Below are 27408 nucleotides of genomic sequence, written 5' to 3' on the forward strand. Positions count from 1 at the left end.
TCATAGTTCAGTATGTCTATCAGATTTGGGACTTGGCTGTTTTTGTCCATTTTTGGCACTAAAAGATGGACAAAAACCGAATTTGTAGCACTGTTTAAAATGAGAAAAACAAGCCACTTAAAACTAGAGATCGTGTGATTATAATGGACATAAGCATTGCGGCATCATCTATTGGGATTGGAATACACACTTTGAAGTGTCAAAATTAGCATTTTGACTGCGGCCATGTTGTATTTATAGAAACTGAAGATGCTCTTTATAGAATGTCCTGAATAGTGCTAATTTCACATCACATCATAATGTTAATGAGAAAGTTCAGAGGTCCAGTTGAGTCAGCAGAAGTGAGGCCTTGTGAATCAGCTCTCTCTGGTTGCCTGTGCCTATCAAAAGAGCCACACAATTGCACCAAACTGGACACGCTACCTCCAATGTCAAGGTAGAAAAATTCACCATCTAGAGTTGTTATGAATGGAAATACCATTTTTGGCATTTGCATTGGCTTAATTTTCCAGCTATGGGGGATGCCACTTTCTTTAAACTAATCCAAAAACATTCTTAAAGCATTTCCACGAATGGATCCACATTTATGAATTGTTTTAGGTCTACGAGATATTCAAACTAGTGAACTCCTATTGCTATCATGTCAGGGACCACATCCTACCTGTGTTGAGGTTTGGTTGCAGAGGAACTTTGAAACTGTAACCAAATGCTGTCAGTGCCAATAATCCTACAGCCACTATAGAAAACTGCTCTACAACACAATGAATATAATACTGATTAATATCGACATGTTTGTGACATTCCAAATACATTAATTAGAAGCAATTCTGTCATTTATATATATATATATATATATATATATACATATATATATATATATATATATATATACAGTGGGGCAAAAAAGTATTTAGTCAGCCACCGATTGTGCAAGTTCCCCCACTTAAAATGATGACAGAGGTCAGTAATTTGCACCAGAGGTACACTTCAACTGTGAGAGACAGAATGTGAAAAAAAAATCCATGAATTCACATGGTAGGATTTGTAAAGAATTTATTCGTAAATCAGGGTGGAAAATAAGTATTTGGTCACCTCAGACAAGGAAAATCTCTGGCTCTCACAGACCTGTAACGTCGTCTGTAAGAAGCTTTTCTGTCCCCCACTCGTTACCTGTATGAATGGCACCTGTTTGAACTCATCATCTGTATAAAAGACACCTGTCCACAGCCTCAAACAGTCAGACTCCAAACTCCGCCATGGCCAAGACCAAAGAGCTTTCGAAGGACACCAGGAAAAGTATTGTAGACCTGCACCAGACTGGGAAGAGTGAATCTACAATAGGCAAGCAGCTTGGTGTGAAAAAATCAACTGTGGGAGCAATCATCAGAAAATGGAAGACATACAAGACCACTGATAATCTCCCTCGATATGGGGCTCCACGCAAGATCTCATCCCGTGGGGTCAAAATGATCATGAGAACAGTGAGCAAAGATCCCAGAACCACACGGGGGGACCTGGTGAATGACCTGCAGAGAGCTGGGACCAAAGTAACAAAGGTCACCATCAGTAACACACTACAACGGCAGGGAATCAAATCCCGCAGTGCCAGACGTGTTCCGCTGCTGAAGCCTGTGCATGTCCAGGCCCGTCTGAAGTTTGCCAGAGAGCACATGGATGATACAGCAGAGGATTGGGAGAATGTCATGTGGTCAGATGAAACCAAAGTAGAACTTTTTGGTATAAACTCAACTCGTCGTGTTTGGAGGAAGAAGAATACTGAGTTGCATCCCAAGAACACCATACCTACTGTGAAGCATGGGGGTGGAAACATCATGCTATGGGGCTGTTTTTCTGCCAAGGGGACAGGACGACTGATCCGTGTTAAGGACAGAATGAATGGGGCCATGTATCGTGAGATTTTGAGCCAAAACCTCCTTCCATCAGTGAGAACTTTGAAGATGAAACGCGGCTGGGTCTTCCAACATGACAATGATCCAAAACACACCGCCCGGGCAACAAAGGAGTGGCTCCGTAAGAAGCATTTGAAAGTCCTGGAGTGGCCTAGCCGGTCTCCAGACCTCAACCCCATAGAAAATCTGTGGCGGGAGTTGAAAGTCCGTGTTGCTCGGCGACAGCCCCAAAACATCACTGCTCTCGAGAAGATCTGCATGGAGGAATGGGCCAAAATACCAGCTACTGTGTGTGCAAACCTGGTAAAGACCTATAGTAAACGTTTGACCTCTGTTATTGCCAACAAAGGTTATGTTACAAAGTATTGAGTTGTATTTTTGTTATTGACCAAATACTTATTTTCCACCCTGATTTATGAATGAATTCTTTACAAATCCTACCATGTGAATTGATGGATTTTTTTTTCACATTCTGTCTCTCACAGTTGAAGTGTACCTCTGGTGCAAATTAACATGACAGAAACATATTTTCTGTCATGGTTGTTAGCGGGCAGACTGCAATCCCTCCAGCAGAAACATTTCATTTATGTATATAAAAAAAGCATAAACCTAATCTGACAGTGAGTCTGTTTTGTCTTTCGTGTGAAATGTTTTTCTCTCCCATTGTACAAGCAAAATAGGGATGAGGGAAATAGACCTAAGAGTGACAACTACATTAATTTAAAGTCAGACAAGCAAAATCAATGGATGCTTGCGCTACGAGATAACAACATCACAGAGCTATCCAAAAGGATTTAGCCTCATGCCAAGTGTGAGGCTGAGGTTTAGACTCACCACCAGCGAAATAACATTTTCCAAGAAAATAATGATCATTAATGTAACATAAGGAAGTGCCTAAATGTAAATTAACCTTTAATTACCAGTGAACCTGAAGGCATTTCTCAATTAAGAGTCAAAAAATAGAATTGGATGAGGATGATGCTCCAAAAATGGTTGTGGATAATTCCTCGTGCCCTACAGCTGAGGAGACAAAGTAAGATATAAAAAAGATTTACTGTTGAGTGCAGAGCAGAGTGGAGCAATAATTTAAAGCTGGAAGTAGAAAAGACGGCAAAAGCGATAGTATCAAAAGTGCTGTAGCAGAATATATTGATGGCCACCCTGTTTGCCTTGAACAAGTATTATTAGGAATTGTATAGAGCAGGCAGGTAGGCAGGAGATGCAGGATGCACGGCTTAATTTGCTTTCTGTTAGCTCATGTCACTGGCGGTGAGGCCATGGAGTTTTGCCACGTTAAGTTGAGTCATGACTTTTATCCTTCGCTATGTATCTTCCAGTCTTCCTGCTGGAAATGATCCAGCACTGAAATTGTGTGGAAGGCACTTTGCAAATTGCATTGATCTTTCCCTGGACCTGCCTCCCAACTGCCGCCCATCTTAATGCCTTGCTCATTTTCTACCGGCATTGCATGGAGAAAGGCAATGACAGCTCGAGATAGCACATACACCAAAAAAAAAAAAACTCGATCTAAATTGCTCATGAATGCAAAACTATTGTACAAGCTTTGCAGAAGTGCACAGTGTGCCCTGCATCTGATGATCAATAATGTCTTTTTTTTTGTATTTGTGTTACAAGTCATAATTGTAGTGTGCTGAAAGACATTACCCAGTATATTATAATTAAAATGGCTTCACTGCTAAAACTTTCTGTGTTAGAAAACTACAGTTACAAGAATTGATGTCCAGGATCATGCTGCCTTTTTGAATTTGGCAACCTCACCTTAACGACACATAGTGCATTATCTTTGCAATGCCTAAAATTGCTCTCTTGTGAACTTTAATAAAATTGTGTAACATAATCATATCTCCTATTGATCTGGTGTGTATTTATTCTTCAAACTAAGTGCATTCACTAGAAACTCTTTCTGGCATATACAAAGGTATGTAGTCCATAGCCATGCTTGTACATGCATGAATACTGTGGCAGCTATTATTATCATATATTTATTAATTTCAAGTTTAATTCAATAAAAGTGGTGTGCACTACTTCAAATTTTAGTACTGGTCTGATACCAAGTCAATACTGAGCCAGTATTACCAATATCGATAACCTACAAAGGCAGCTTCTGTAGGGGAGGAGCAGTGTGTCATGGTTTATAAGATAAATTATCAGCTATTACTGAACATATTTTAATGACCACTAAATAAGTGTGATATTTACTTCCCACACTAATTAGTCAATATAACAAAACACACTAACTTTTGATGTATTTTGAAACAGTCTTTTGAAGACCTAGAATGTAAACATGCCGCTAAAGCACTTTGGGTAATCTTCTGTTGTTTAACTGTGCTATAGGCCAGTGTTTCCCAACCACATAGGTGTGCCGTGAGAAATGATCAGGTGTGCGTGGAAGATTATCTGGTTCCACCTGATTAGTAAGCAATCGGCATGAGTAACGGGCAGAACAATTATATTCTCTTCCACTAGAGGGCAGTACAACTACCTGCTCTAATTAAATCAGAATCAGAATCAGAATACTTTATTGATCTCTGGGGGAAATAATTTTTTGTTACAGTGCTCCATTATAAACCAACATAAACCAACATTAACAAGACAGTCAATACGCTAACTAAGAATAGTACAATATATATATATATACACACACATATATATATATATATATATATATATATATATATATGTATATATATATATATATATATATATATATATATATATGTATACATACATAAGTCACTCATTAATAAATAGCTGGAAAAGAAACGTGTGTAGTTGTAGCAGTAACCAGTGTGTTAAGTGGATGCGTTGTACAGGGAGATGGCCACAGGCAGGAAAGATTTCCTGTGTCGTTCAGTGGTGCTTTTCGGTAATCTCAGTCTCTCACTGAACGTGCTCCTGTGACTGACCAGCATGTCATGGAGTGGGTGGGAGGTGTTATCCAACATTGTCTTTATCTTGGACAGCATCCGCCTCTCCAACACCACCTTGAGGGAGTCCAGCTCCATCCCCACAACATTACTGGCCTTACAGATTCCTTTATTGAGTGAGTCTGTTGGCATCTGCTACCCTCAGCCTGCTCCCCCAGCATGCAACAGCATAGAGGATCGCACTGGCCACAACAAACTCGTAGAAAATCCTGAGCATTTTCTGGCAGATGTTGAAGGACCTCAGTCGCCTCAAAAAATAGAGACGAATCTGGCCCTTCCTGTAAAGTGCTGTGGTGTTTTTAGCCCAGTCCAGTTTATTGTCAATGTGTACTCCAAGGTATTTATAGTCCTACACAATGTCAACACTGACCCCCTGGATTGAAACAGGGGTCAAGTGTTTCCTGGTATTCCTGAAGTCCACGATCAGTTCCTTGGTCTTTGCCACGTTGAGCTGCAGATGATTCTGCTCACACCACGTGACAAAGGAGTCGACCACAGCCCGGTACTCTGTTTCATCATCCCTGCTGATGCATCCAACCACCGCAGAGTCATCAGAAAACTTCTGAAGATGGCAGGTCTCTGTGCAGTGGCTGAAGTCTGTGGTGTAGAGGGTGAAGAGGAAGGGGGAGAGGACAGTCCCCTGTGGTGCCCCTGTGTTGCTGATTACCTTGTCAGACACACACTGTGGGAGACGTACATATTGTGGTCTTCCTGTCAGGTAATCAACAATCTAGGACACCAGAGAAGCATCCACCTGCATCGCTGTTAACTTATCACACAGGAGGGTCGGCCTGATGGTATTGAAAGCACTAGAAAAGTCAAAAAACATGACCCTCACAGTGCTCGCCGGCTGGTCCAGATGGGTGTAGACACGATTGAGCAGGTAGATGATGGCGTCCTCAGTTCCGAGACGAGGCTGATAAGCGAACTGAAGGGGATCCAGTTGTGGTCTTACTATGGGTCGCAGCTGGTCCAGGATGAGCCTTTCCAGGGTCTTCATGATGTGAGAGGTCAGTGCCACGGGCCTGTAATCCTGGGGGCCACTGGGACGTGGCGTCTTTGGTACAGGGACGAGGCAGGATGTCTTCCACATCACTGGTACCCTCTGCAGACTCAGACTCAGCATAAACAGTTTATGAAAGACTCCACACAGCTGGGGGGCACAGGTCTTGAGGACGAGGGGACTCACTCTGGTCCAGCAGACTTGCCTGAGTGAAGTCTCCTCATTTGCATCTCAACCTGGTATTGAGTGAAGGTGATAGGTGGGGGAGGGGTCAGGAATCTCACAGGAGGCAACATGTGAAGAGAGAGGCAGGCACAGTGGTGTGGCTCTGGATTCCAGGCTGACTACAGGTGAGGTTGTGGGGGTGTGAGCAGACACTGGATTGCCAACTGCCAGTAAAACAGAATAAAGCAAAAAAGGTATATTGGGGACAAACCGAGCCAATTCCGCTATACCTGGTCCACAGAGAAAAATTATCAATATACTTTTTGTGACATTTTTGTTTGATGGTGTGCCGTGTGATTTTTCTAATGTGAAATATGTGCCATGGCTCCAAAAGGTTGGGAAACACTGCTATAGGCTATTAATAAAATAGATGTGATAGTCAGCACAACACGTTTCAGGCATTTTTGTAGCGCATTTTTAGGTATATTTTTTCATTTCCAAAAGCAACATTTATTTAACACAATGGGCTTAGAGAACTTAGAGAATAGAATCAAAATATCAGTTCTACTGTTCTATTATAGATCTGATACCAGTACCAGCATTGGTATTGATACTATCAATGTCTACTTAAAAGCCTTTTTTCTTTCAGTGTGCAGAGCAACAGAGTGGAAGACACGGGGCAGACTGCTTGCCTGTAAAACGTTGTTTTCAGCAAAATTCTGTATGTTGCCGTGTTTAGCTTTACCTACCACATAATAATGGTTGTTGGTAACTCAGACAAGCACAGACTCTTTTACTGGGCTTTTACAAAGTCCCAATAAAGTGGAGTAAGGTATTTGAAGTTAATTGGCAGGGGAACCACACTACCCCTCAGTGTACCTGGCTCCTAATGAGTCTCCTCAGGCTGCACGAGGCCCCTAACATGAAGATCCCGTGGCACTCATTGAGGGTTATTGACCACCTTGCTTTCTTCAGCTCGAATCACCAATGGCAGTCCCACTGCAGCAGCAGCAGCACTCAGCACTGTCACTTGCCTCTCCCCACCACCCTCCCTTCAGATATACAGAGCCTCGAGCCTGAATGCACAATGACAAAGTGCGCACTGATGCCTTACACACTACAGCACATGCAACAGAATTAATGCTGCTCTCAGTGTATTTTCTCTACAGCCTTTCATTTAGAATAACGTATCTCCTTGACACTTGCAGAAAAAAAAATGTTGCATGCGCCAAAAGCCTCTAGAATGGCACAAGGATGGTGAGCAGAGGCAGAGGAGTTTGGAAGAAAACACAGGGGGTGGTGAAGTGATGAAGGGTAAAAGAGGCCTAAATAAAATCAATTACCATCTTTGCCATGTGCCAGGAAGTGATAAATAAGCAGGGCATGGTGTGGACAGCCGCCAGGGTGGATCTGATGGTGTGACTACAGATGGCATTCTCGCACCAGCCCTTCCCACTGGCGTACCGCAGATTGAGTGTGTGTGGCTCAGATACAAGGGAGAAAGCACACAGATGGACTGAACAGCTGAGGTGGATGCTAACATGGTTTCTGGTGCTCCATGCAGGCTGACAGTGCATTGTCCCTTTGTTCCAAATAGAAAGAATGATTGTGCAGGTTTTCCAGGAGAAGAGGACGAAGAAATCGTCACCCTCCACTCTCATCAGTATTCAGGCTTCATATTAATCTGCACTAATGCATTTCCCTCCTAATGAGATGAGTTTATTGAGTCCTAAAGCAATCTTTGCACTAATAAGCTGTTTACAAGCAGATCAATTATGAAAGAAAAGGACATGCATAGTCAATATGCAAAAGACACTATCAAATCATAGGAGATGACTGTGAACATTTGAATAATCATCTGACTCTGCAGTGATTTTTTTCAAGGGTGTATTTGTTGCAATAATTAACTCAGTCAAGCTCAATGAGCAAAAGGTTAGAGGTTTTATAAGATAAATTAAAAGTTCAAATCCTTATTTAAATGCTGAATATTTTTTTCTGCGGTCCCTGCATGGAGAAAAGGGCACTGAATGGTGGATGAATTAATTAACACCATGCTTTTAAAGCGGCTCCAGAAGAAGGCGATTCTACTCTGCTGCTCACATTGAATGCATTCTCAATGACAGGGCAATTAATGCAATGAAGTTTGGCAATTCTTTCGATAAACTTCTTCCTCCTGTGGCACTTATAGACCAAACAATCGAAAAATGCTTGCAGAGTTTGTTCTGCTCTCTCACTGCTGCAGACCTCCCAGTGTCAGGCTCATTATATTAAACTCGGATGCAGATACAGGCTCGCTGATCAATTGTGATCAGCTCTGCAGAAATCTACCTGTGCCATATGGAAAAACTGGCGCTGACTGCTATTGACCGAATGTCACTGCACTTAGGTCGGGGATAATAGATTCACATCAGATCCATATATTCCTTCTCCCTGCAAAATAATCCATCCAGAGTTCACGAAGCAGGTTTTTGGTAGCTCCAAGGTTCATTGATTTCATTCAATCAATGAACATTCAATCATTCATTGAGTTCATTTAGGGTGTGCCTGTGTGTTTCATGCTATAATATAGAGAAAAGAAAAGGATTAGGGAGAGGATGAGATGAGATGAGATGCTGCTTTTATTCATGCATGCAAAGACAAAATTAATCTTGTGATTCAAATTAAGGAAAAGTAGTTCAACAAAACTGGAGGGGGTTTGGGGAGCTGACGGGTTCATTATGTAAGTGTTGTTTTGGAAAGAAAAATACTATAGATTCTAATATTACTGCATGACGAACAAGACATTCAAGGTTTTAAAGGAGCTAATGTGAAGTTATAATTCAGTTCATGAGATAATTGGGTTTGAGCTGTTTTCTCTACGAGGATTTAATCAAAAATATCTACAATAGGTTTAATGTGGCCAATTCATAAAGGTTTAGTGCTATGTTTTAAAATTACGGAGAGGAGATTTTTATTGTTAAACACAAGTGCTAATCAGGAAGGACTAGATAAAATGGAAAAAATTAACAGTTCATGGCAATCTGCCAGAGGTGGCAAAAGTACAGACAGTCTGTACTTAAGCAGAAGTACAGTAACTAGCGTTACTCCAGTAAAAGCTGTAGTACTGATTCAACTTCTTTACTCACATAAAAGTAAAAAAGTACCAGCTCTAAAATGTACTCAAAGTAAGAAAATAATAATGAACTCTCCGGAGGCTGTTTCTACCAGATATTTTTGTGCAAAGCTACCTGAACCTTGTGTTATATTAATATAAAAATAAAATAACATAGGAATACGTATTTCAGTCTAAACTTTTAAACTCTACTCAGATAAATAGAACATGAGCAGAGAAAAAGAAGGAATATAAGAAATTGCTGAAAATGTTTTCTGCTCCCTCCACTGTAGAGGAAAACTAGAAGGGAAGAGGCCAAAATGGGATTCAGCAGGTGGGAGAAAAGTTAAATCCATCACAGTACAGCAAACCAACCAGTTTATCCTGCACTAAACCACTGATTATTCTCATGCAACCTTTAAATAACACAGTTAGTCTACCTCAGTATGTTTTGCAACATAATGTTACATGCACAGACCCAATAGCTGATTTAAAAACATGGGGACTAACATGTGAGCTTTACGTTTATAGTTTATCAAATTCCACTGAGCAGTCCTTACCGTTAAATCTAACCTCTCTTCTTCCTCCTGTCTATCTTATCTTTCTCCATCTCTGAGTGAAGTTAGCTTTTTCTTTCCTCTCCCTTTGAAATACAGCAGCTGGACCTTTAGCTAGCAACACACTGTGTGACAAACTGCACACAAAGAGTTTGTGTGTTTGCTGATATTTGTTGAGCTGATAGAAACGTATTTTAAATTAGCTGCCACTCTTTTGTATCACTAGCTCGATGCTGAAGTACTGCAACTACAACTTATGGACAACTGCAGTTGTTAAATATTGAAAAATAAAAACACCAGCCCACTTTAACCCCTGACTTTGGTACATGGTTTTGCCTCTTTCATCTCTTTTTACCTGGTGATTAGTACACAAACAGGACTGCTTTCATGTCTTACTGTACTCAGATTGGTTTGATGTTTGAAGGCCCGCAGTGACGTGAAATAATAACTCCCCTCAAATGCTTTAAACCAAAAGTAACAAGTCTGTTTTGAAATGTAAGATGTAGAAAATACAGATATTTGTTTAAAAATGTAGGGAATGAAAGTGAAAAGTTGTCAGAAAAAAACTACTCAAGTAAAGTACAAATACCTGAAAATCCTACTTAAGGACAATACTTCGTTACTTCCCACCTCTGCAACCTGCCCACTCAGTTTGAATATCTTTCTAATTCCAAGTCTGAAATCTTCTCAATCGCTTGCGGCAGATGGCCGCCCCTCCCTGAGCCTGGTTTTACTGAAGGTTTCTTCCTGTTAAAAGGAAGTTTTTCCTTCCCACTGTCACCAAGTGCTTTATGATAATGCTCATATGGGTTCCAATTTGTTATTTTACAGTAATAGCAAAACTTGATATGTGACACAGTAGTTAGGGAAAATCACCAATTTATAATAAATAGTAACACAGGCATACATACAGATTAGAGTTTAAATGCTTTTGGCAAGCTGTGTTCTTGTCACCAGCAGTCAGATAACTACACCAAAGCTCTGACCAGTGGACACATGGGTCAAAGTTTTGGTAATGGACACATTACCCATGCGAGTGTCTCCATGGCTCCATAGTGTAATGATTAGCACATATGTGCTGCATGTAAAAGATCCTGCGTTTGAAGCTGGGAGGAACACAAATCCAGTTTCAGGAGGTAATGAGCTAGTTTACTCTAGTGCTGGTCCCAAGCCTGGACAAATGGGAGGACTGTGTCAGGAAGGGCATCTGGTGTAAAATCTGTGCCAAATCAAACGTGTGGATCTATCCACTATGGGGACCCCGTGGGACATAAGGGAGCAGCTGAAAGTGTCAGGGCGGGTGTCCTGTGGTACTGGCAGTAGCTCATTTGGGTCCTATGGGGTTCTCTGTGGCTTTTTCTAACTTAATCACAAGGATCCTAATGATGCTCCATAATACTGGGATCTATTTTTTAAGGCAACATTTTGGCCTCTCTGACATGTTCCCAGTACATTTGTAAGTTGTGTTTGTGGCTTGGTAGGGTGCGAACTGCTCTTGGGCAATTGTAGCTGAGACAGGCTAGGCCAAAGTCATCTTTTACTCGGATATGGCATTTTTTAAGTAGGCCAAATAGTTGGTTTTATTGTGGAAATAAACTTGCCAACCTCCAGCTAATTAAAAATATGGATCATTTTCTTACATTCTTGTGTTATGAAGGTTGATGTAAATAAAAAGCTTGTGTCTAATCAGTTTTTGTTGAAGGCTGCTTAATTTATTTTTATTATTTTTGCCTGTCCCGTTTGGTTCTTTTGCCATCAGAATTGTTGTCTAAAGGCAAAGAAAGATGTCCAACGGATTTACTTTACCAAATGGACCATCCCAGCCTTGCCGTATTGGTCTATTTGATTCACCTTTGCTTTTATTGTTTATTTTATTTTCATTTGCTGAACACGGGACAGACTTGACTGGGGAAAAGAAAAGAGAGAAAGAAAGAGGGAAAGGAAAAGAGCAGGGAAGAGGGCAAAAACCAAAAACCAACAAACCAAACAGACAAAAAATACATATATCAATCACCTGGATCACCTGTTGAGAAAGAAAAAAGAGAAAACAAGCAAAGAAAAAGAGAGCAATATAATAAACAACATCATCGCGATGATCTATGTGAATATAACAGTAAATACTAAATATTAAATATTGATTGATTGATTGATTGATTGATTGATAATACTTTATTCATCCCGAGGGAAATTAGGTTAAGGCTGTCAGCCGTGCCAGCGCCATCTTACCCTTCTGACCATACATACATTACACAAAACATCACATGGGGAAGACAGGTCAGAGAGGTATAACAATGGAAAATGCACCACATGAGGAAAGATAAGGAGAAAAAAATAACTCCCCCCAGACTGAGCTCCAACAGGGAGATCAGTTTGAGAACAGAAAAAAAAACACCTCTGCACATAGCACATGAAAAAACTCTTAATACACCAAAGAAACACATGACAAGCAACAGGGGTGGGTAAAGGGTGCAGCATCGGACGGGAATAATCATCGAAGTCGTTTGGAAAGGGAGAGGGGATGAGTGTGTGCATATCAGTGTATATGTATGTGTGTGCGTGTCCAGAGTTCAGCTGAGACAGTGTCCTACGCCCTGCTAGGCTAAGTAAACAGTCTTCCAGCCAACCCAGGTTGCCTTGCATGGAATGGGAAGGAACAGACTAAACACAGTCGTTATCAGGGTTTTGTTGTTCAGCTCCAGCCTTGAGACCGCAGCTGGCGCCAAAGGAGGTATCTGCATGAAGTGATGGTGGTTTTTACTTTAGTGCGAACAGCTCATATGAATTTCAAAGAAGTTCTACAGTCCAACACTGGTCTCTCAATCTCCCGTTGGAGAGCCGCCAGCTTCGCCATACTTGCGCTCTGTGATGTTGTCATTTCTTGTGCTCAAGGAGCCGATTTCTGAGAACTCACGGCAGTGTGCCTCCCCGAGATGTCATCCAATTTGCACCCAGAGATGTTATTCCGAGCTAGCCCTTCCGAAATGTATCCAGTCTGCAGTCAGAGATCTTATTCTGAGTATTCACAGCAGCCGTAGCCTCTCCAAGATCTTATCCGTGCTGACTCAATGAGCCCATTTTGAGAAACTCACGCCTCTTCCCATTGTTTCAATCCCAGCGGGCAGCCTTGTGGGGGTTTGAACAGCCGGTTCCGCTTTCTTAATTCTTCGATAAGTCAGAGCCAAGCCAGCTCCGATCAGCCAGAACCCTGTTACCATGGTTCCGAATAGGTAGATATCTTCAGCACTCAGGCTCACCCAAGCCCAAACTTCTCATTGAAAAAGGGATGTCAATTGCATTTAGGGACCAGTTGATCCAATCCATAATTCCTGTTTTAGGTTTTAGAGAACAGACTGTGAGAGAATGTTCCAGGGAAAAGTAATAAAAAAAACACGAGACTAGACAAGGACATAAGAGGCTAAGCAGGGAAGCTAAGGGAGAGGAGGAGAAGGAGAGAAGAAAAGTGTGACCGCCTTCGTCAAGAGCAAGAGCAGAATGTAAATGTAAATATTATTGTGCAGCACGTAAGATCGACAGCGCACAGTGTGCTTTGAGGTAGCAGCCAAACTTTGTGTGTGTGTGAGCACCCGTGTGTACACCTGTGAGCATGAGCACGCTTGTATTTAAAAGGTTCCTTCATGTAATGATCTGCTAGAGGATGTGGGGAGCCATAGCCCCGTCCTCCTGGGCATGAAGCAGGCATGGAGGAGATCAAGGCTCCAGACATCCAGAGGCCCCAAGAGCAAAAGAGACCAAGGAAGACCAATGGAGGGGCAACCGTGCCACTATCCTGAAAAGAGCTGAGGAGAGCACCAGATGAAGGGTCGCTCAGCAGCCGCGGAGCAGAAGCCAGTGACGTGCCCGTGAGCTCCGCCGGTAGCCAGCTGTGCCAGAGTGACCGAGCCCCAGACCCAGAGGCCGAGGGCACCCCACCCCCGAAGGAGCCCGAGTGAGCCCCAGGCTCCATGCCCCGACAAGAAGCCACGAGGAGTGAGCCAGAGGGTACCTGGACGCCCATCCCTGGACACAAAGAACCACCAATGTACCGATGTCTGAGGGCGTCTGCCACTGGCAGGGGAGTGGTGGTGGAGATAGGCCTCCATACCCTGGAGGACCTGAGATGTCCCTAGAGAGGTGGCGTCTGATACCCAACCTGACACAGAGACACAAACCAACAGGCACACACAGATACAAACATCCATTCCCACCCTCATGGTCTCATATGCAATTACTCAATACTCACCCAACGTGGAAACAGACATAAAGAGACACTGCACACACAATCACACTCCCCAAGCGTACTCTATACCCCAGGTCTAGGTACCCTTGCCCCTGAAGGGGGAACTGCACCCAGACCCAGGTGGTGTTACCCTTTTCCCTGCGGTGGGGGGAGGCAGACCGCCCCGACTCCGCAGCAGCAGGGAGGCCCCACACTCCAGACCGCAGTCGGATGGCCAACTCCTCCTCCCAGCCCCAACAGGCAACAGAGAACGGGGGTGTGTGAAGACTCCAAACCTCCCTCCGCCCGCTCATATGTAGTGTTGATGCATGTGTGTTCTAAGGTGCATTTAAAACCCAGGGAGGCATGGAGCTACCTGCCAGAGAGCAGCAGGTAAGCGCATAGCCCCTCCTGATAGCCCTCAATGTCTACATGTATTTAAAATTGAGAGGTGGGCAACGACGCCAGGGGTGAGGTTGTACACACTGATGGTCTTCTGGATGATGTGCAGCATGCCCACCCCCAAGGTCCCATATGTATGTGTTATGAGAGTGTGAGTAATGTGAATGTCTAAGTTGTGGGATAAAATTGAGGCACAGGCAGCCAGAAGGGGACAGAGGGGGGGATGCCTCCCCTGCACCCTGGGGACACACCTGCACCCCAAGGCCCTGCATGTCTGGGTGATTGAGTTCTTCCTCCACCTCTCCTATATCTCTCCCCACCTGCAGAGTCACTTCCTGGAGAGAGGAGACCTCCTGCAAGATGTAACAGCCTCCCCCACCAGTTGAGGAGCCCCCCAGGTGGCTCGATTCACCGGCAGCACCCTGCGCCAGGGCTGAGCCCCCATCCACCCACCCGCCCACAACCCCAGCGACACACCAACCAGGACCCAAGCCCGGACAGCCAGGCTCCCAGGTCAGTAACCCACGTCCGTCAGCACAGAGAGGCTGCTTAATTTTCACAAAATCATAAGCAGTTTGTGGTCAAATATGTTATCTCTGTTTTTTGACTTTATTTCATTACACATCAGTTATTGAATATAAAACAAGACTTTTGAAGTGGATTTCCTTAAGTAGCTATCCATGCAGCCAGACAGCCAGACAGCCCTGAAATAGTATTACTACTTTAGGGTGCTGGGTACACCCTGGTCAGGTTGCCAGGCTATCCCATTGAAATATATTGAAATGTAACAATTAAACAAAAAGAAATTAAGTCAATAAATATGATGTGAGGGTGGATTTAGAGCTTCTATCACTTAGAAGCTCTGATAATGGAGCATTTTTGACGATAACACTGGGGCCTGTGATCACTGAGGGATATCTGCAAGTTTAGACATACTGTAGGTGAAGAGAGGCCCTGGCATCAGAGGACTTATGTGTGGGAGACTTGTAAAATAGCTTCAGGATGTGGGACACAGAGTTGAAGCAGAGTGATCCTAGGAATAGTTTAGAAGACTCTGCACCATTCCTGTCCTCTGCATCTGCTCTGTGCAAGATGATGAATTGATTGAAATTGGTTTTTTTTGGGTTGTTCTGTGTGTGTGTGTGTGTGTGTGTGTGTGTGTGTGTGTGTGTGTGTGTGTGTGTGTGTGTGTGTTTGTTTGTTTGTTTGTTTGTTTGTTTAAGTAATATGGCCACTGCTGGGAGGAATGTTTGATGGAGTTAAAATCACTGGCCACGTCTGTGCCGGAATGTGATGCAGCTGCAGCTAGTGTATTCCCTTGGTGAAGGACACTGAATGATCTAGAGACCAAGGCAGCCAATAGTGATTGTTCCACAAGTCCACCTAAAGAAACCTTTTGGGTTTTACTTCCTTTAGATAGATCCTTTTTCAATTCGCTCTTTTAGCCATTCTGTCTGCAGTTAAACTAACCTGGCATTGCAATGGGGTGTGTAGGGAGGGACAAAAGCACACTGCAGTAAAAGAAAGAAGCATGAGGAAAAAAATGACTGTAGAAGAGTAATTTTGTTTTCATAATTGTTGGAAGGCAAATTCGTAACTGAAATTAAAATTGGACTCATTGCCCAGCCTTGCCTTATGTTAGCTTTTCTTCATGGTAGTCCACCAAGGAGTAGTTCATCCAAACCAATACGTTTCACAGAATGTACCAACATTAAAGTACGAGTAATCACGCCTACATTTTAAACTAACCATAAATTATGATACTACCATTAAAGTAGCAATGTTGTTAGTATACCATCATTGATTTTGGATTGTTTTGCATTCAAATGCCCAATGCATTAGGTGCTGTCTTTCTTAGCTATCAATATCCTGTCGTGTCTAAAGATGTTCAAGTAGATTTAGCAGAAATAATAATAATAATAATAATAATAAATTTTATTTATGAGCGCCTTTCAAGTCACCCAAGGACACTTTACAATAGGATAAAACACTTAGTAAAACAATGGCAGAATAAGAACAATAAAATAAAGCACAAGATAAAATGAACAAACAGTGGATTCACAGTGAATATGCAGATTTGAACAGATGAGTTTTGAGTTGGGATTTAAACTGGGGGAGAGAACCAATATTTCTTATTTCAGGGGGCAGAGAATTCCACAACCTGGGAGCAGAGCAGCTGAAAGCTCTGCTTCCCATGGTGGTGAGGCGGAAGGAAGGTACAGTAAGCTGGACAGAAGAAGAAGAACGAAGTGAACGGGCAGAACAAGTGGTGGTTAACAGGTCAGAAAGGTAAGAAGGAGCGAGGTTATGAAGGGCCTTGAAGGTGAGCAGAAGAAGTTTGAAAATTATCCGGAATTTCACAGGGAGCCAGTGAAGTTCCTGAAGAACAGGGGTGATGTGCTGGTAGGAGGGGGTTCTGGTGATAATGCGAGCAGCAGAGTTCTGAACCAGTTGAAGCTTATGGAGGGATTTTTAGGGGAGACCATGCAGAAGAGAATTGCAGTAGTCAATACGGGAGGTAACAAGACTATGTACAAGAATGGACGTAGACTGGGTGGAAAGAGAAGGAAGCAATCTGTTAATGTTACGTAGATGGAAGTAGGCAGAACGGGTGAGGTTATTGATGTGTGATTTATAAGAAAGTGAACTGTCTAGGATGACACCAAGGCTCTTAACCTGAGGAGAAGGGAGAACTGTGGAGTTATCGATGGTGAGTGAGAAATGGTTTGCCTTCAAAAGGTTGGATTTGGTGCCAATAAGGAGGATCTCAGTTTTATCCTCATTGAGCTTTAGAAAATTAGAGGTAAACCAGGATTTTAACTCGGATAGACATTCTGTAAGGGAAGAAGGTGGGAGGGAGGAATCAGGTTTGCAAGAGAGATATAACTGGGTGTCATCAGCAAAACAGTGAAACTGAAGATCAAATTTGCGGAAGATGGTACCTAGAGGGAGGATGTATATTATAAAGAGAAGAGGGCCTAAAACTGAGCCTTGGGGTACACCAGAGGTGACGGGGAATAGACGAGAGCGGAATGATCTTAGTTGAATAAACTGGGAACGGTCGAGGAGATATGATTGAAACCAGGCGAGGGGTGTGTCAGAGATGCCGAGAGAGGAAAGTCTGCTTAGAAGGACAGAGTGAGAAATGGTGTCAAAGGCTGAGCTCAGATCTAAAAGGACGAGAATGGTGAGAAGACCAGAGTCAGCTCCGATTAAGAGATCGTTAGTGACTTTAAGTAGAGCAGTTTCGGTACTGTGACATGAGCGAAAACCAGATTGAAATCTCTCATAGATGTTATTATTAACCAGGTGTAAATGAAGTTGAGCTGCAACCACTTTTTCGAGTATCTTAGAAATGAAGGGTAGATTGGAAATCGGACGGAGGTTGTTAAAGTTGTTAGGATCTAAAGAAGGTTTTTTCAGTATAGGAGTGACTAGAGCAGTCTTCAATAAGGAGGGAACGATACCGGTGGTGAGAGAAGAGTGAATGATAGCACAGATGAGTGGGAGTAAAGAAGAGAGGCAGAATTTCACAAGCCCCGTGGGCATGGGGTCAAGATGACATGTGGCAGGTTTTGATTTACATATTAACTCGGAAATATCAGATAAATCAGGAAGATGAAAAGTGGAAAACGGCTCAAAAAGGAGAAAAGGTTCTGGAGAGGGCGTAGACACAACATTTGATCTGAGTTGCTGGTGGATGTTATCGATTTTCGTAGTCCAGAACAGCATCAAGGAGTTGCATGTTTCAGAGGAATAGAAGTGCGGTGGTAAAGCGTTGGGGGGTTGAATTAGTTTGTTGAAAACTGAAAACAGAGTCCTAGCATTACCCTCATAAGAACTGATAATACCAGAGTAGAAGCTTTGTTTGGCCTTGTTAATGGAGTCTTTATACTGAAGTACATGGTATTTATAGATTTCTGAATCAACAGTTAAACCAGATTTCTTATATTTAAGCTCTAGCTGCCGAACTTTGGCCTTCAGAGCTCGGAGGTCAGAGGTAAACCAGGGAGCAGAGCGAGTGAAGGAAACAGAGTGGGTTTTTACAGGAGCCAGAGAATCAAGGACAGTGCGTAGACAATTATTATAATATAACAACAAATCATCAGGAGTAGAATAGAAGTCCGGAATCTGAAGATTGTCCAAACTGGTAGTGAGAATGTCCATATCAATGTTCTTGATGTTGCGGAACGAGATGAGACGGGTTGGCTTGGTAGAAGAGCAGCAGAGAGTAAGGTTAAATGAAAGGAGGAAGTGGTCAGTTATGGGGATTTTAGTAGCAGAAAGATTCGAGGGAGTAAGACCAGAACAGCAGACCAAGTCCAGGGTGTGTCCTTTAGAGTGAGTGGGGAAATCGATAAATTGTTTAAATTCAGAGCCTTCGAGACAGGAGGAAAAGTCTCTGGTGAGCAGAAGGTCATTATTGTCCATGTGAATGTTGAAATCTCCCACCAAGATCACATTTGGGGAGAGAGATGAAAGATGGGTTAGTAGATTAGCAAAGTCACTGAGAAAGACAGGGTTAGGTTTGGGGGGGCGGTATACAGTAGCTATGATAGTGGGAATGGGTCCAGTCAGCTCACATGCAAGGACCTCTAGAGAACTAAAGGTATCAACATTAACCGGCAGGACTTTCAAGTGCTGGCGAAAAAGGATCGCGAGACCACCCCCACGACCTGAGCAGCGGGGTTTAGAAAAGTAAACAAACCCCAGAGGAGCAGATTCGTTTAGCTGAGAAAAGTCATCAGGTTGTTGCCAGGTTTCAGTTAAGCAGAAACAGTCAAACTTACGGTCAGATAGGAGGTCTTGGATGAGAGGTCCCTTACTTGTCAATGAACGAATGTTTAGAAGACCGAAGTTGAGTGGAGTATCTTCTTTTTTGCTAATCGCGGTGGGCGCCCTGGGCAGGTGGGCTAGAGATCGATGGTTGACAGCCCGATCAGGGCGGCGAGTAGCAGACCAGAACGATTTAGTTCCATTGGAGTTATGGAAAATCCTGCGGGACCCGCGATGGATGTATCTCTGGCGAGGCTGGAAAGTGATGCCCGGGTGGTAGTGAAGCTCCGCCGGCGACGGGAGCGATAGCTGCCCGCGAAGGCGCAGGAGCTCAGCGGCTGTATAGCAGAGCAGTCCAGCCGTAGGATGGTAGACGAGCGTCAGGAGAATCCAAAATAGTGCCGACCAGCTCAGGAACATCTTGGTCCGCATCTTCGATTGTGTGGAGGAAAAGGAGCTGAGCCGGGCGGAGCAACGAACAGGTAGGCTAAAATAGCTCAAACAGTTAAGCTAGTGCCGCTCACTGAGAAGAAGACGTGAGAACACATTCAGCTGAAATAACAGAAGTTGAGGACAAGCGTTGCAATTCAATCCCAGGCAGAGATCGATCTGGTCCTGAGTGTGGATGTCCCTGTTCATTCAAATCTGAATCCAAATAATCCAATTAATCCAAATAAATCCAAAAATGAACCGGTGAGTAGCGGCAGCCAGACGCGCCAGCGTTCACTCAAGCCGGAAATGTGGCTCATTTCAGCTCCCTTTTCTCCATTTCATTGCTGGCCCATGCAGTTTTGTGTGCGTCACCACCATGCGTTATTGAGAGTGAAAATGTGGAGATTAGTTGAAGGCATCTTTTCCTCTTTTTGCTAGTTCCCAAAAAATATTCTGTTCCACAATCTCCAAGATCCAATGGAGCTCCCATTGAAGAATGTTACTAAACGAGATAATAAATGCATTTTAATCATCTTCACCTACAGAATATAACTTTGTTCTTTGCATTCTGACTTTGATTGATTCCTTCATGTTTGGTTTTGCTTGAAAACAATTAACTTTTGAAGTATATTCATAAAATGTTTTACTAGCTTTCTTGGCAAATATAAAAATTAAAAACAAAACCCTGCTACATATAACTTTGTGTTCAGTGAGTTCTGTATTCAGACAGAACACAAGCTGATACCAATCTGTGATTCATAAAGGGGCACATTGATCAAAGAGCTGAGAAGTCTGTGTTTTCCTGCACAAAGGAATATAAAGTGAATACAAAGTAGTCACGCAGGGAATTGGTTTTACACAACATAATAAATTAGTGTAACAGAAAGAAGATTAAATCTATAGAAGGAAGTGCAGACCTACAGCCTTTAGAGGCCACTAAGGTGATGTTGTGACTGTAGTCTGAGGTGTAATTGTAAAAGGGAGGATGGGGCAAGATTGTCCTCATCTGTTCCCAGAAGCAGTTAATGTTGCTTGATGGTTTGGTGAGAACCACTGGGAAAATTTAGAAGAGGAAAAATGGATCTTTTGTCCAAAGGCTGGACAGTCCACAACCCAATTTTACTGCCAGCTATGACCTAATTAAACAGTTCTTCTTCAGATCAACAAAAAACAGGCCAATTCTTCCTTACGTCCATTCCATTTCTGGATATGCTGCATAGCTCCAAAGACAGAAACCATGGTGGGCACACCAGAGGGGTTTTCAGTGATGGCTAATTGTCTGCTTCCCCTCAGTGATTCCCAAGCCCAGCATTGATATTTCCTTGGCTGAGCTGAGGGGTCGAGCATTGCAATTACCTCCTGCCTTGTAAACAAATTGTCCTCCAAGACTGTCTCCTGCCAGGAGCCATAGAGCAGAGAAGAATTAACTGCTCTATGCTCATTATATTAAAATAAAAAAAAAGAAAGAAAGAAAAGAAAAAGCCCTGCCTTTAGAGCCAGAGAAATCAGCACCACTTTAGAATAGAAATGGAAAGATGCACATTTAACTTGATTTCAAGCTAAAACTGCTTCTTGTCAAGAAATATACCACTAAAGCACACTTTTACACTGATTGTCCTCACTAATAGACCGTTCCAGTGAGACTTTAGTACCACAGCTTAGAGATCATAATTTATCTAAGCGTTTTTTGATGAAAACCAATAGTGGAAGAAACAGACATGTGCACATCCAGCGTGTCAGTGAGTGTTTCCAACTGCACTAAAGTTGTTTGTTCAAGGCTTAGTAAAAGGGATGCACAAAATAAGCAGACAGCAAGATAGGAAAATGTTTCCAAACAATTATAGCATTAGCAGTGACACATGTTCTCAATGTAAATGGTTCTGTCATGATGGAAAAGTAGCATTATACCCTTTAAGTCACCGAAAGTTGTCATTTAATTACAGAATAGAGGTCTGCTGCAGCTTTGTATCAAAGGAGTAACACTTACTGCAGCATTAACCAACAATAAAAAAAAATAAAAAAAATTGTGGAAAAATCCAGAGAACTCCTGTTTTGAAGCTTTGCTATCCCAGAAACGTTGTGGGCTTCATAGATAATTGGCAAACCTTCTGGAGGAAACCTGGTCTTGTTAGGAGAGACGGCATCCATCCCACTTTGGATGGAGCAGCTCTCATTTCTAGAAATATGGGAAAATTTATTAAATAATAATAATAATGGATTGATATAGCGCTTTTCAAGGCACCCAAAGCGCTTTACAATGCCACTATTCATTCACTCTCGCATTCACACACTGGTGGAGGCAACTACAGTTGTAGCCACAGCTGCCCTGGGGCAGACTGACAGAAGCGAGGATGCCATATCGCGCCATCGGCCCCTCTGGCCAACACCAATAGGCAAGTAGGGTAAAGTGTCTTGCCCAAGGACACAACGACCAGGACAGAGAGCCCAGGGATCGAACCGGCGACCTTCCGGTTACAGATGCGGTTCTCAACCCCCTGAGCCACGGTCGCCCCAAAATATGACTATCCAGAGTTGGGACCAAGAAGCAGAGTTACAGTCTTACACACCTCTCTGCAGCTTCTCTCCTCCTGCTAACTCCCCAAAAACCCATCTCCATAGAGACTGTGTCAGCTCCCAAAAAGACAAAAAACAAACTAAAAACCACCAATAAACAATTTAAACATAAAAAATCAAAAAGAAAGAACAATACAGTATCCACATCTGAACCAAAGAACAAAACAGTGAAATGTGGATTATTAAATATTAGGTCTCTCTCCTCCAAGTCTCTGTTAGTACATGACTTAATAATTGATCAACAAATCGATTTACTCTGCCTTACAAATACCTGGTTGCAGCAGGATGATTATGTTAGTTTAAATGAATCAACACCCCCGAGTCATTCTAACTACCAGAAACCTCGAAGCACAGGCCGAGGGGGCGGTGTGGTAGCAATTTTTCACACCAGCCTATTAATTAATGAAAGACCAAGACAGACTTTTACTTCATTTGAAAGCCTGATGCTTAACATTGTCCACCCCAGCTGTAAAACTCAGAAACCAGTCTTACTTGTTATCATCTATCGTCCACCTGGGCCTTACACAGAGTTTCTCTCTGATTTCTCAGACTTTTTATCTGATTTAGTGCTATGCTCAGATAAAATAATTATTGTGGGTGGTTTTAACATCCATGTACAGGGAGTGCAGAATTATTAGGCAAATGAGTATTTTGTCCACATCATCCTCTTCATGCATGTCGTCTTACTCCAAGCTGTATAGGCTCGAAAGCCTACTACCAATTAAGCATATTAGGTGATGTGCATCTCTGTAATGAGAAGGGGTGTGGTCTAATGACATCAACACCCTATATCAGGTGTGCATAATTATTAGGCAACGTCCTTTCCTTTGGCAAAATGGGTCAAAAGAAGGACTTGACAGGCTCAGAAAAGTCAAAAATAGTGAGATATCTTGCAGAGGGATGCAGCAGTCTCAAAATTGCAAAGCTTCTGAAGCGTGATCATCAAACAATCAAGCGTTTCATTCAAAATAGTCAACAGGGTCGCAAGAAGCGTGTGGAAAAACCAAGGTGCAAAATAACTGCCCATGAACTGAGAAAAGTCAAGCGTGCAGCTGCCAAGATGCCACTTGCCACCAGTTTGGCCATATTTCAGAGCTGCAACATCACTGGAGTGCCCAAAAGCACAAGGTGTGCAATACTCAAGAGACATGGCCAAGGTAAGAAAGGCTGAAAGACGACCACCACTGAACAAGACACACAAGCTGAAACATCAATACTGGGCCAAGAAATATCTCAAGACTGATTTTTCTAAGACTGATGAAATGAGAGTGAGTCTTGATGGGCCAGATGGATGGGCCCGTGGCTGGATTGGTAAAGGGCAGAGAGCTCCAGTCCGACTCAGACGCCAGCAAGGTGGAGGTGGAGTACTGGTTTGGGCTGGTATCATCAAAGATGAGCTTGTAGGGCCTTTTCGGGTTGAGGATGGAGTCAAGCTCAACTCCCAGTCCTACTGCCAGTTTCTGGAAGACACCTTCTTCAAGCAGTGGTACAGGAAGAAGTCTGCATCCTTCAAGAAAAACATGATTTTCATGCAGGACAATGCTCCATCACACGCGTCCAAGTACTCCACAGTGTGGCTGGCAAGAAAGGGTATAAAAGAAGAAAAACTAATGACATGGCCACCTTGTTCACCTGATCTGAACCTAATTGAGAACCTGTGGTCCATCATCAAATGTGAGATTTACAAGGAAGGAAAACAGTACACCTCTCTGAACAGTGTCTGGGAGGCTGTGGTTGCTGCTGCACGCAATGTTGATGGTGAACAGATCAAAACACTGACAGAATCCATGGATGGCAGGCTTTTGAGTGTCCTTGCAAAGAAAGGTGGCTATATTGGTTGCTGATTGGTTTTTGTTTTGTTTTTGAATGTCAGAAATGTATATTTGTGAATGTGGAGATGTTATATTGGTGTCACTGGTGAAAATAAATTATTGAAATGGTATATATTTGTTTTTTGTTAAGTTGCCTAATAATTATGCACAGTAATAGTCACCTGCACACACAGATATCCCCCTAAAATAGCTAAAACTAAAAACAAACTAAAAACTACTTCCAAAAACATTCAGCTTTGATATTAATGAGTTTTTTGGGTTCATTGAGAACATGGTTGTTGTTCAATAATAAAATTATTCCTCAAAAATACAACTTGCCTAATAATTCTGCACTCCCTGTAGATGCTAAGAATGACAGCCTCAACATGGCATTTACCGGTAATCTGTTATTAGACTCAATTGGCTTCTCTCAAAATGTAAAAGAACCCACCCACCACTTTAATCACACTCTAGATCTTGTTTTAACATATGGCATAGAAACTGAACATTTAACAGTGTTTCCTGAAAACCCTCTCCTGTCTGATCATTTCCTGATAACATTTACATTTACAATAATTGATTACACAGCAGTGGAGAGTAGACTTTATCAAAGTAGATGTCTTTCTGAAAGCGCTGTAACTAAGTTTAAGAATATAATCCACCCACTGTTATCATCTTCAATGACCTGTACCAACATAGAAGGCTACTCCAACAGAGGTCGATTATCTTGTTAATAATTTTACCTCCTCACTACGTACGACTCTGGATACTGTAGCTCCAGTGAAAACTAAGGTCTCTAATCAGAAGTACCTGACTCCGTGGTATAATTCTCAAACACGTAGCCTAAAGCAGATGACTCGTAATCTGGAGAGGAAATGGCGTGTCACAAATTTAGAGGATCATCATTTAGCCTGGAGAAATAGTTTGTTGCTTTATAAGAAAGCCCTCCGCAAAGCCAGAACATCTTACTATTCATCACTGATTGAAGAAAATAAGAACAACCCCAGGTTTCTCTTCAGCACTGTAGCCAGGCTGACAAAAAGTCAGAGCTCTTTTGAGCCAACCATCCCTTTAACGTTAACTAGTAATGACTTCATGAACTTCTTCACAATTAAAATTTTTATCATTAGAGAAAAAATTACCAATAATCATCCCACAGATGCAATATTATCTACAGCTACTTTCAGTACCATTGATGTTAAGTTAGACTCTTTTTCTCCAATTGATCTTTCTGAGTTAACTTCAATAATTACTTCCTCCAAACCATCAACGTGTCTTTTAGACCCCATTCCTACAAAACTGCTCAAAGAAGTTCTGCCATTAATTAATTCTTCAATCCTAAATATGATCAACCTATCTCTAATAATCGGCTATGTACCACAGGCCTTCAAGCTGGCTGTAGTTAAACCTTTACTCAAAAAGCCATCTCTAGACCCAGCAGTCTTAGCTAATTATAGGCCAATCTCCAACCTTCCTTTCATATCAAAAATCCTTGAAAGAGTAGTTGTCAAACAGCTAACAGATCATCTGCAGAGGAAGGGCTTATTTGAAGAGTTTCAGTCAGGTTTCAGAGCTCATCACAGCACAGAAACAGCTTTAGTGGGCGATCGTGGCTCAAGAGTTGGGAGTTCGCCTTGTAATTGGAAGGTTGCCAGTTCAAGCCCCAGCTTGGACAGTCTCGGTCGTTGTGTCCTTGGGCAAGACACTTCACCCGTTGCCTACTGGTGGTGGCCAGAGGGCCCGGTGGCGCCAGTGTCCGGCAGCCTCGCCTCTGTCAGTGTGCCCCAGGGTGGCTGTGGCTACAATGTAGCTTGCCATCACCAGTGTGTGAATGGGTGGATGACTGGATATGTAAAGCACTTTGGGGTCCTTAGGGACCAGTGAAGCGCTATATAAATACAGGCCATTTACCATTTTACCATTTAGTGAAGGTTACAAATGATCTTCTTATGGCCTCTGACAGTGGACTCATCTCTGTGCTTGTCCTGCTAGACCGTAGTGCAGCATTCGATACTGTCGACCATAATATCCTATTAGAGCGATTAGAACATGCTGTACGTATTACAGGTACTGCACTGCAGTGGTTTGTATCATATCTATCTGATAGACTCCAATATATACATGTAAATGGAGAGTCCTCTTCACACACTAAGGTCAATTGTGGAGTTCCACAGGGTTCAGTGCTAGGACCAATTCTGTTTACATTATACATGCTTCCCTTAGGCAGTATCATTAGAAGACATAGCATACATTTTCACTGCTATGCAGGTGACACCCAGCTCTATCTATCTATGAAGCCAGATAACACACACCAATTAGTTAAACTGCAGGAATGTCTTAAAGACATAGACCTGGATGGCTGCTAACTTTCTGCTTCTTAATTCAGATAAAACTGAGGTTATTGTACTCGGCCCTGAAAATCTTAGACATATGGTATCTATGCAGATTCTTACTCTGGATGGCATTACCTTGGCCTCCAGTAATGCTGTGAGGAACCTTGGAGTCATTTTTGACCAGGATATGTCCTTCAATGCACATATTAAACAAATATGTAAGACTGCTTTCTTCCATTTGCGCAATATCTCTAAAATTAGAAATATCCTGTCTCAGAGTGATGCTGAAAAACTAGTTCATGCATTCATTACTTCCAGGCTGGACGACTGTAATTCATTATTATCAGGATGTCCAAAAAACTCACTGAAAAGCCTTCAGCTAATCCAAAATGCTGCAGCAAGAGTCCTGACAGGGACTAGAAAGAGAGAGCATATTTCTCCTGCTTTGGCTTCCCTTCATTGGCTTCCTGTTAAATCCAGAATTGAATTCAAAATCCTGCTCTTCACATACAAGGTCTTAAATAATCAGGCCCCATCTTATCTTAATGACCTTGTAGTGCCATATCACCCTATTAGAGCACTTCGCTCTCGCTCTGCAGGCCTACTTGTTGTTCCTAGAGTATTTAAAAGTAGAATGGGAGGGAGAGCCTTCAGTTTTCAGGCCCCTCTTCTGTGGAACCAGCTTCCAGTTTGGATTCGGGAGACAGACACTATCTCTACTTTTAAGATTAGGCTTAAAACTTTCCTTTTTGCTAAAGCATATAGTTAGGGCTGGACCAGGTGACCCTGAATCCTCCCTTAGTTATGCTGCAATAGACGTAGGCTGCCAGGGATTCCCATGATGCATTGAGTTTTTCCTTTCCAGTCACCTTTCTCACTCACTATGTGTTGATAGACCTCTCTGCATCGAATCAGATCTGTTATTAACCTCTGTCTCTCTTCCACGGCATGTCTTTATCCTGTTTTCCTTCTCTCACAGATGGCCCCGCCCCTCCCTGAGCCTGGTTCTGCCGGAGGTTTCTTCCTGTTAAAAGGGAGTTTTTCCTTCCCACTGTCGCCAAAGTGCTTTCTCATAGGGGGGTCATATGATTGTTGGGTTTTTCTCTGGATCTATTATTGTACGATCTACTGTACAATATAAAGCGCCTTGAGGCGACTTTTGTTGTGATTTGGCGCTATATAAATAAAAT

The 27408-nt window shown here is 42.6% G+C and overlaps 1 protein-coding gene across 1 annotated transcript in view; it reads right to left on the reverse strand.

Annotated features, from left to right (window-relative positions):
• Window positions 1-315: 315 nt before the first annotated feature.
• Window positions 316-27408, reverse strand: part of LOC309716362 (uncharacterized protein) — a gene marked incomplete at its 3' end in the record, with an annotated part of 43316 nt that continues 16223 nt past the window's right edge. Inside the window, exon 4 of the mRNA XM_082550108.1 lies at window positions 316-380. Within this exon, the coding sequence (XP_082406234.1) occupies window positions 316-380 (65 nt within the window). The remainder of the gene's footprint in view (window positions 381-27408) is intronic.

This window comes from Aulonocara stuartgranti (assembly GCF_965226115.1).
Source record: "Aulonocara stuartgranti genome assembly, chromosome: 1".
Classification (NCBI taxonomy): Eukaryota; Metazoa; Chordata; class Actinopteri; order Cichliformes; family Cichlidae; genus Aulonocara; species Aulonocara stuartgranti.